The 11,412-nt window shown below is 39.0% G+C and overlaps 1 protein-coding gene across 1 annotated transcript; it reads left to right on the top strand.

Moving 5' to 3' along the window:
- Positions 1-4,737: 4,737 nt before the first annotated feature.
- LOC139731454 (protein rolling stone-like) lies at positions 4,738-11,412 on the top strand. Its single transcript, XM_071642337.1, has 3 exons — positions 4,738-4,836; positions 8,267-8,492; positions 10,901-11,412. The coding sequence occupies exons 1-3, from the start codon at positions 4,738-4,740 to the stop codon at positions 11,410-11,412; spliced, it is 837 nt and encodes a 278-aa protein (XP_071498438.1).

Here is an 11,412-nt window from a genome sequence, read left to right as displayed (position 1 = left end):
TGGCAGATCCGAAGGGATGCACACCAGGTACACGCCCCCCCCCTTTATTCTTTTTAAAAACAAGAGAAATAAAAAGGAAAAAAATAGGGCGAGGGGTGTGTGCGCCCCCCTTTAATTTTGTAAAGGCACCCCCTCTTTACGGAGCCCCTGGATCCGCCCTGCATTGTAGATTTTTGCGACAGTGATGGTATGTATGTTTCACAAAGTACATTATCAAATCCATATTGATGGAAGATGGTGAGAGTTGTAGTTTGTCAGGAATATACAGAGTATCTAAGCTCAGGATCTGAAATGCTAGCTTGCGAGAGGTTATGAATCCCTCCATTGTATTTCACACCCCCGCGATGGAACATTTTGCATGCTCCTTCCTAGACTGTCATCACAATTATTTATAGTGTATGACAGAGTAGGGTTTCCTCTGGTTTGTTTTGCTATGCTCAATAAGTTTAGTAAAATGGCATGTGTTCATTCAGTTTGTTGATCATTGAATGTGCCCCTTGCCCCGTGATATATAAAATGGATAATGTATGTTATCATCTGACTAGGAAGTCATGTGATATTTCATCAAAGCTAGCCTCTTTTCAGCATGCTTGAGGCAGAGGTGTCCAACATCAATGCATTTCCAGCCTGTGTTGTATGTTCTTATATATTTCTAAAAAATGAAAGTGTAATAGATGCAGCTTGAGCAAACTTTGTCATATTCAATGTCGTCTGATGTTGAAAAGGAATACTCCAATTATCTGGATGAAAGGGAGCCATGACAACTTCAGGGGCATAGGAAATATATGGGGCCACAGTAGAAAGATGAAATCAGCTTCTTCAAGATGATTTGCTTTTTCTTGATGTGATATTACAGTGCAAAGTGTCTGTACTCTGCAAAATTATTTTAAGGGATGTTCACAGTTGGCCGTGTGGTGGCGCTATAACCACAAATTCCCCGCGTGGAGCAAACCCATTGTGTACAGTAAAGGAACCTGTACCAATAGTGCGTATAACTAATACACAGTGTCATACTATGTCACAACACTCCATTTACAAGCAAGCATTTCAGGGCATGTTGTTGATGGAAATGAATTACAGAATTACAATTTTAGGCTAGGCTGAAACTCGACTGTATAAGTGTTTGTCACAACATGCCATTACTTCAGCCCTTGAGTTATTTTAGCAGGAACTGAGCCAATCAGCAACAAACTCAGGAGCAGATTACTTTAATAATGCGAGTATTTTATTCGTTTTTGATTTTTCTTTTTTGAGGAGCTCATAGGAAGGAATTGAAAGAGATTCTCTGTGCCCCTTTATGTATGGTATTTTAAGCAAAACTGTGAATGCATCCCAATACCCTGTACTCTAGATTATTATTATGTAGTTAGAGGTTCACACATGCATATAGTACCCCAAATTTCAAGTTTATTAACTCTTGATAGGAAAGCCCAAGAGGTTCCTGTAAGGGCCATGTGAATTTATAACTTGTACTTATGAGCAGTGGCAGTGTGAACATTACTAGCTTTTTTGTTTGGTCTTTCCAGCTAATGTCAATTTTGACAACTTGCACAATGCATATTAGACAACAATAATAACAACAACAAAGACAAATGATAGCTTCAGGTTGGAGCACCAAGGTGCAAAATTCCTGGACAGAAGAGAGAAAATAGAATACGTGTATCAATATCTTTTCTGTCCCATTTTCAGGGATGCGTTACCACGACCGTCTGTTGAAGGTGTGATGATGTCATAAAGGTCACATGTAGAGGGTAATGACATCACAGGTCAAGGTTGAGTGTGCCAGTCATAATATCTATGAATACAGTAACTGATGAATCTGTGGAGGGAGTTAAAAAGAAAAGATAATGACTATTGAATCATTATTGCATGTCAGTATAGATTCCAAGGTCTGTAAGTGGTAGCACTTAAATCGTAGTTTCGTATTCGCTTTGCCTCATCCACCAAGTTGGTCATATTCTTTTCTTTTTTATATCTCAAACACAAAGAAATCAGTGCTGGTGGTAACTATACTTGGAATTCATATTGGCGATACTAGGCTATATTGTGAAGGCTGCTAATTACATGGAAGTAGGCTTGTATATGAGATTTTTAAATCATTATACCCTCCATTAATTCAAAATGCTGGTAATACATGTAATAGTGAGCTACTGTCTTACATGACTTCCTTTACATTCCATGGGTCGACTTGGCTTGTCATTTTTCCTTATATATATGAAAGAATGTAACATGATCAAACATTAATTGTTCACAAACAGTCACTCTAGTGTAGCTGGCTTAATTGACTATTTCTTGAACTAATTATATGGGGGCAAACAAGCTTGGATAAAGCCTGCATTTGTTTTCTTTCCAGGCAGTGACCGTATAATGAAAGTGAAACGGTAACTGCCTTAGGCATGGTTTTCAAAACTGTTGTTGACCTTTCGTTTTAACGTGTTTAACCCTTTGCCTCTTAAAGCTTCATCCAATGGATCATGGCAATGTGTTGAAAAAACAGAAACAAAGCAAAACATAAAATACTGGATAGTTTATAGAGTTTTTAGATTTGCTACCTTTTGTATGTTATGAATTATTTATCGTAAGTAATTCATGTTTACCACCAAGTTCTCATGGTATTAGGAGCTGTCCATGCTTTTGTTGTACATGCTGCCATTATAATCTATCCACACCATATTGCATTGATGGTTATATATTATTTTATATTAGCAAAGAAAATATGCATTTCTCTGTTGGCTGTGTCTTGAATGTATCTTTATTGTATTATCGCCTGTGATATGCGTTGTTAAACATTATGCAATATTAGTACAGTTTATTTTTTATCTATATTTTGTATTTTTTTTGCAAACATTTTTTTTTTTCAAAGAGAGCAGAAAGAGTTTTATAGAGATTAAACATAGATCTTCTACATGTAATTTGATATGTTATGTACAGTTTAGTCCTTCATCATAATGTTGGTGTCTGCATACATGTGAGGGGCAGATAGAGAGTGCCAGAGAGGGGGAGAGGTGGGAGGGAGGGAAAGAAAAAAAGGGAAGGAAAGGGGAGGGGAGAGATATACTGAAGAAGAAGGAAGGGGAGAGAGGGGGAGAGATATGCATGACTAGGGAAAGAGAGAGAGAGAGAGGGAGAAGGAGAGGTGGAGGGATATGGAGGGACGGAGAAAGGTAAAGAGAGGGAAGAGGACAGTGAAAGGAGGGTAAAGGAATCGGGAGAGAGCTAGAGAAAGAAGGGAACACTAAACAGAGGAGAAAGAGAATAAACTATATAGGAAGAGATAAGATATAGTAAACCCCTATACTTATATAGGAGATAGAATACATAGTATAATATAGGAGGAGATACAACTGTAATATATATAGTAGGGGAATATAAAATGGTATAATACAACATGTAATAGAAGGAGATGGGGATGGGAGACACGGAGGGAAAATTCATGTATTCCCACAACCATTTGTGTGTGTGTGTGTGTGTGTGTGTGTGTGTGTGTGTGTGTGTGTGTGTGTGTGTGTGTGTGTGTGTGTGTGTGTATGTGTGTGTTTTACGGACTTCCTGAGCTCGTTAACCCGTCATGTGATATATTACCTTGTTTGTATGCTATTTACACTACATTATGTTAGATAAGTAAGGGCCTACCACCCCAAGCATGATTCGGCCGTTAAGTTACATGAATATGCTTCCTTGAAATATCACTCAATTTCATTCTTTACGACCAAAGCAAACTAAAAAGTCCGGTGCTTTTTTAAAATTTGATTTAAAGTACTTCATTTCTAAGTCTGATGTTCTTAATTGTGATGCAACGACACACGTTCCTTCAAAAAAACAAAAACGAACAAATTAATAAAACAAAAGGTTTGTAAACCAAACAAACCATCGCAAAATGGCAAACAATATGCCTGCATCGTTTTTTTTTGTTTTTTTTTGTTTTTTTTGTTTGTTTGTTTGTTTTTTTTTTTTTTTTTTTGGGGGGGGGGGGGTTTTCCATATGCGTGTATGCGTGTAGTGTGTGTGTCTGTGTGGGGGGGGGGGGGGGGGGGGTTACATGGCTTGTTTCTAAACCATGCATTCATACTACACCAATCACCATTTCACACAGAGTACACAGGATGAGTGGGGAATTCCGCAAATAAACGCTTTAAATAGAAAAGAAAAGGATTTCGAATTCACCGGAAAAGAGAAGTACGGTGTATAGGCCATAGTGTACACTTGCAAATTGCGTTCATCTTGTACTTTGCATGAGGGAAGGGGACCTCCTGGTCTGCATCACTTTCCAAAAGCTCCCTGTCTCCGGTGAATGCGAACGGAAGTAGCTTGACGTAGCCGCCCCCTCCTCCCCCCCCCCCCCCCCCAAAAAAAAAAGAAAAACAAAACACCCTCGCTCAAAAAGAGGGACAATATTTCTACAGCGTTGCGCAATGAAAACAAGATTCATTCGAGGAATATCATTCTGCAGGCAGGAGGTTCGTCTATTCGGTCAACCGTGAATTCGTGTCTGTGTGGTTATGTATGGCTTCCACAAGACTGTATACAAGGTATAGCTGCGTGTGTAGATTTAGCTCGATTCTTTTAGCTTCACAACTGTTAAAGGTAATATCCAGTGAACACGGATTGGGAACGCGTGATCACTATATTGTGCTTTACGAGATCGCCGGAGCAGAAATCATTTCATATCGCTGTTCATCACCGCATCGACAGATCACCTAGTTTCGAAGGGACTCGTCAGCAGTCGTACTGGCAACGATGAGTGATAGTGAAGATGAGAGCAGAAAGTGGTACTCCGTGGAAAGGGCGGACTTTGCACTACGTTGCAGACGACCAAAGGATGTGTGTTCACAACAAGTGAGTATATACATGTAATAATAGAGACTATCATACGACGTGATACCAGGCGATAGAAATGTGTCAATGTACAGACAGTAAGTAGACCTATACATCAGCTTTTGTCTATTTTTGTAAATGGTACTGGTAGGCAGTGCGTTATAATACACACAACATTACTGTACAGGGCCTGTAAGGCCTAGGCCTATGTGCCTCTGACAATACACATGCAGTTCGTTTATTGCACTGAATCTGACCTTGCAACGTTATGACTTCACTTAAATGACGCAGCAGTTCTGAATTGATATATGACGGATTTTTTATTTATTTTTTTTTTTCTGATTCATTCATGACATGACTGTGATGGCAGTCGTGTGTTCTGAAAGTGAGGTCGGGTGGACCGTTGGGGCGGTGGAGGTATAGAATTCACCCGATTTCATTTCCACCAGGCTTCTGCTGCATGGATCGGGGATCTGTTTCGGACAGGCCTTTCAGGTCGACCCCTAGGCCTACACTCCGATCATCGCTTAGATGCGTATAATTATGATACATATTTCCGCATCAGTAAAGTCTGTAATTTATCGATGTGCTTGATACCCAGAGATTAATGACAACTGGTCGATGACGCTTTTATAAGACTGTCGTATCAGTAGTTTCTATTTCACAGCCACTTTTCATTATCGTGGCATCGTTTCCTTGTTAGTGGTTTATTTTCAGTTTGAATTTTGTAAATTTTCTCATTATTGTTATCATCATAATTGTATCATTGCGTACTCACATGCCTCACATGCCTTTACATGCCTCATCTTGAAATGTGTACAGACATGAATGAACATCTTATGATTAAACTGCATATCATTCCATAAAATGCATGTCGAATTGAAGTATTTTTCAGTGTAAATTATGTTTAAAAAAATGAAAATAAAAGTTGAATTGAAATAAATAATCCTCCTCCTCCTCATCATCATCATAATTACAACTGTATTGTAATTATGGTTATGATTGTATAATAATAATAATGATAATAATAATAATAATAAAATAATAATAATAATAATAATAATATATATTATTGCTATTATTGTCATTATCATTACAGTTGGTATCGTTATCATTATATCACCATTTATCATCACCTTTGTCATCAGTACCATAATGTTCAGATTCACAGTGAAAGCAGCTATAGTTATTTCGTACAAAAAGAATACTCTTTGCAGAATCAAGTTACATTATGTTTTCTTCACGGTATATACTCTTCAGCAGTGCATGATGGGAAAATCTCATTTGATGACGTCATGAGATGGAGGAGGAGGAGTTGGATAAGTTATTAGGCGCTTAATGAGTCACATGTAAGACAAAACAAACATGTTTCAGCATTCCGAAGGGATTCAACACTTCTGTTATGTAACTGACACAACAACCATAAGATAGACGCAACTACGTGTATTATCATACACTCAGGCCAAACTAAATTACGTAACTTCGGAAGATCTTTAAAGGGATAGTATAGTATCGACTGAGGTGAGGATTCAGGTTTTAACCTTTTGCGAGATGTTTAGAAACCACTTCATAAAATATAAAAAAGCAATTCCAAGAGGAATTAAATCAAATTATAAATTTGATAAAAATGTACTGGTTTGGAAATGGCTGAGATACCTCAAAACAAAGTAAAACAAAATGATCCGAAAAAAGATGGACACCACCATTTATTAGGATCGCTTTGTTTGGGATATTATCACAGTCATTTCAACACCAATTATTTTTCTTCAGATAAGCTTTGAATTCCTCTTAGAATTATTATGTTCTGTCATATTTCATAAGAGTTTTCTCATTATCTCAAACAGTCATCATTAAAAAAAAAGAATGGTAACCTGAAACCCCATCTCAAGCGAAACTGTACCATCCCTTTAATACTCTGACAAAGAAAACAGCAACACCCCCCCAAAAAAAAAACACACACAAAAAAAAAAACAACGGACTATACAGCAGTCCAACTTGATATATTCATTGTTGATTTGGAAAATTTTAAGTGACATGTTGAAGTGGGGCGTGCTTTTCTCAGTGTAATCATAGAAGACACCTTGAGAAACATGCATAGTATCATGATAGGAAATGTGTTTAGATCAGATAGATGCCAGATGGTTGACGTCATTGTTTTATCTCTCTCTCTCTCTCTCTCTCTCTCTCTCTTGTACGACCCCCCCCCCCCCATTGAAAAAAAGAAAATACGTGTATGAAGTATGGCACCTATACTCGAAATACCAGAAATGATATCATAACTGTGATTATAAATCCTTGTAATACTATAAATAAGGTCAAGTTTTTCATCATGACGGGGAATTTTAGAGACTGTATATCATGTCTATAATCTTTTAGTTGGCTTGTCAGTCCGTCCGTTCATCCATCCGTATGATGCCCCATACAGTCCTATGTAGAACAAAGAAAGTAGAGATGTATACTGGTAAATAAGGGAAGAACGATCAAGTACGAGGTCAATGAATTTGAGCCAATACTGTCATTTCCACTCGAAACTTTAATTATGAAAGTCTGACGAAATAGTGAAAGCTTATGATGGTAGAGCATGTCTGTCTACTGCTGAAATCTTCACCACATACTTATATAACTTGTTATTATTAGCGTTTTATTCATAACAATCCCTATAACCTATTTAATTTCTTATTCTTATCCAACAAGACAATCTGATAAGTTTCATTTATATAATCCCAAAACAGTGATGGCTCTGAAATCTGTCAGACACACCGGACCCGATGTTTGGAATTCTCTTCCTTCTGAAATTCGAAGTTTAAAGTCCATGTATTCTTTTGGGAAAGCTGTAAAAACAATGTTGCTTTCTGGATATCAGTAATTCCATGCTGTAGCCCCTCTGTATTATTCATTGTTGTATGTTTTCTTGTACTCTTGCTGTACATTGTACAAAGGCAATGAAGAAGAAAATGCAACTTAATATTTATGTTTGTATATGAATGTGTATGTACAATGATGATATAGAAACCAATAAATCAAATCAAATCAAATCAAAAATTTAATGGTCATTACAATTTGGATATTGTTTGAATACTTTTTCTCGTAATCGAACATCTTCCGTTCGGAACGACATTACTCAAACAGATCGTTTTGAAGCAACCGCTTGTTCTATATATATATATTTTTTTTTCTTTAAACGATTCATGTTTTACCTCTTTTGTCACGAAATATCACCATTCTGCTTGTACACCAATAACAATATCATGACTTTGGTTATCATTACGTTGCTAAAAACCTTTTTCCTGGCTTGATTTGATGGTCTTCGCAATCCGTTATATGTGTTCAAACTGTCTTAATTAGTAGTTCGAGTCAGCGCTGATTCAACAGTTTCACTAAAAGCACTTGCCATAGCAATCAAAACTTGACTAGTGATAACTATGATACTTTTTATAATTTTCCTTTTCAGCCACGAATACCAAGCTGGTTTTACGCCCTCTATCGGTTTGCACTCGCCGTTTACTTCTTCGCGTGTCTAATAACTTTTGCCGTGCAAGGAGCGGACATGCTTGGTGCGAAGTTCCTCATATACCTCACTGACTGGACGTACATCGTCGCCACGTGTTACACCTGCTTCGCCTTCTTCAATATTGTGGTGGATTTCTTGAAGAGCAGAGAGAGTGCAGCAATTGAAGGTATTCAAATTAGTGGGAGTACGACAAGGGCATCCAGGGAGTGAAAGAAGCTGGCGCAAAATTCACTCAGTACAAGCATAATACTGACATATGGAAAGGTTTTTGGCCAAAAGTCTACTAAAATCATTCTACAGCTGAGAGTGCACGCTGCCCGCACACACAGAACGCCAAGGTGCACCCTTTGAATTATTCATGAGCCTACACGGTCTGCCACACACGTCGTGCACACAGCAGTGATACGGACTGGTCCATTGTCGAATATGGGTAAAATGCTGCAGAAACAACATAGGGGCAGTCATAAACATAGCATTATATGGGTTAAATCTACATTGATAACATGAATTACATGCTTTTCATGAAATTGTTTACATTGTCTGCTTTTTAACTGACCACACACACACACACACACACACACACATACGCACACACTCACTGAGGTATCAATCTTATATTACTGACAGTCGCTTTCTGGTCATGTGCAGCAACTCCAGTAAATTAATAGCAAAACCCAAGTACACTCTAAAAGATGCACAAATAGAAACTGAAAGCTGATGTAGTGTAGATTCACAATCATGTTGGAATGTTGACCACTGCAAGCTCCACCGGCACTGCACTGCACTGTGCTTCATGCTCCACTCGCGGTTACCTGGGCATGTTCATCCCCATTACACAATGGTGCACTCTGCGTATATGTGCTTGCCGAGGAAGATATGATCATCGAACACCATCGAAGAAGAAAATTCCCGTTTTCTATATCTTCTCAGCAACATATAAAGTCATAACTGGTACAGTAGGTGGTCAGTTAATACAAGGGTTCACCGCTGACTTCAGGAAACTTAGAAATGAGAAAGACATATCCAATTTACGTTATAACTCACGGTATATGAAATCATAACTCGTCCAAATGCAGCCACGAATAAACAGTGACGTCATGTTTCATATGATAATGAGCTTCTCTGAGTCGCTGATTGTGATTGGATTGAGGACGGGACCTTCTCAGTTTTTTGCTAATTCCGACAAGACCTACAATCCAATCACAATGAGTTTGACATATATGATAGAGAATTTTTTGGCGCGTAATATGGTAGAAGCCACAGCTTCATGTGCCATTCGGTTGCGGAGATACAGCCTTTCAAATAGGGAGGTATCACTGCATCACACGGCGAATACTTCAGGAAGTGTGTACAATCCTATGGGGCAGTTATTCTGAAGTGAACTCACAAAGCTGTTTTTGAGCAGCCAGTCCGACGTTATTAGAAGTCCATTTATCTTCTAATTTTAGTATTCTACAGAAAAATGTCCTAAGACTAGAAAACCGCTAGCTACAAGTCCACGGACATTACTTACTTTATGATATTTTTCCATTAATGACAGTAAGTCGGGTTTTGCTTGTGCGTCTCCATAGGTTATAACACAGGGTGCGCGCGCGCGTGTTCTGTGTGTATTAAAAGAGACAACCTTTCCATATGGATGAGAACATCAATCTATAAGCAAATAAACAAATCCAAACATTGTGCCCCATCACTTTTTTTTTTCTCTTGCACAATTTTTAGGTATACATAGGGCGTAACCAACACACACTTTTTTCACCCCTGAAGTGGCACCAGAAACAAAAACAAAAACAAACAAACAAACAAAAGTTTAATGTGGTTATGCTTTTGACGTTTGCCAGCCGATGAAGGGCAGGAAAGATTTGTGTTCGTTTGTTTGTTTGTTTGTTTTTTAAGCTGATGAAACCCGGAAAGGGCACCAGAAATATATAGTGCCCCCCCACCCCTACACGCACACACACACAGACACACACGCACTTTTCAAAACGTGGCGCTGGCCATTAATGATTTCGACGGCTGTTTAAACAGATGCGAAACTCACGTTCAATATACATGTACAAAAAAAATGTTTACAGTAATTTTACAATATGTATTTCGTAGTAGCCATTTCATGTAATTAGTAGTAGTCATGATAGAAGAAACATGAGCGTACATGCTCGAGCAAGATTCAAAACCACGACCTCCTGATCTCCGGACAGGCATCATCTCCACTAGACCACCGTGCTTCCGTCCGACAGCAAGTGATAGTATTTAAAGTAACTGTATTATTTCGTGCAGCTGGTAGGCCTACAGCGTTATTCAGATTCATGAAATGAATGTCCAGAGACCAGGAGGTCGTAGGTTCGAATTCTGCGCTGGTACGTTATAGGCTCATGAATTCTTTTATTATGGCTAATATACTAGTATACTGAATTAATTCAGTGCTTATTTACGTCGATCGATGTAGGGCAATTTGTCAATCGATCGGCTCACCGCTGCAATAATAATTTTTACTGATCATGCTTTGTACGCCAACTGTGTTGTGCTGAGCACCGTTAATCTCTTTCCCTCGTTTACACATCTTTTTTATACTTTCAGACACATTACGGTACCAAATTCAGTGGTGCCTCTTTAACATCACCGCCACTCCCTCCCTCATCGTAACCGTAGTCTACTGGCTGGCGCTTTACCCTTTCATGGATGAAAAACTCCCGGTCTTCCTCGACGTCAGCTTCCATCTCCTTCCCGCCATCGTCTGCATCGTCGAAGTCTTCGTCACTCTGATCGAAGTCCGCTTCGTACACGTGGTCTACCCGCTCTCGTATCTGCTTATCTACCTTATATTTGCCGTAATTTATTGGGCGGCTGGTGGGACGGACCCGCTCGGGAATCCCTTCATTTACCCTATCATCGACTTCGGGAATTATCCCGGCATTGCGGCCGTAACCTCCGTGGGCGTGTGCTTAGCAACGCTGCTAGCTCAGGCCAGTTTAAAGGGGTTGTACGCCCTTCGTGTCCGATGTATAGACAGGAGAAGAACGGAGGCCGTTCCTTGTACACCACATGTCGAGGTGTCAGCTGTCGAGCTCGAGACACAGACCGCCGCGTAG

Source organism: Diadema antillarum, unplaced genomic scaffold (assembly GCF_040938485.1).
Source record: "Diadema antillarum isolate AM-2024a unplaced genomic scaffold, OU_Dant_1.0 seq00000373_RagTag, whole genome shotgun sequence".
Taxonomy (NCBI): domain Eukaryota; kingdom Metazoa; phylum Echinodermata; class Echinoidea; order Diadematoida; family Diadematidae; genus Diadema; species Diadema antillarum.
The sequence above is the reverse complement of the archived record's forward strand: the minus strand, read 5'-3'. Positions and strand labels throughout refer to the sequence as shown.

Excerpts from the sequence above, each read along its gene's own strand:
- LOC139731454 (XM_071642337.1), top strand. The coding sequence starts at position 4,738 with ATGAGTGATAGTGAAGATGAGAGCAGAAAGTGGTACTCCGTGGAAAGG. Across the intron at positions 4,837-8,266 it reads AGGATGTGTGTTCACAACAA|CCACGAATACCAAGCTGGTT; the intron begins GTGAGTATATAC and ends TTTCCTTTTCAG. Across the intron at positions 8,493-10,900 it reads AGAGAGTGCAGCAATTGAAG|ACACATTACGGTACCAAATT; the intron begins GTATTCAAATTA and ends TTATACTTTCAG.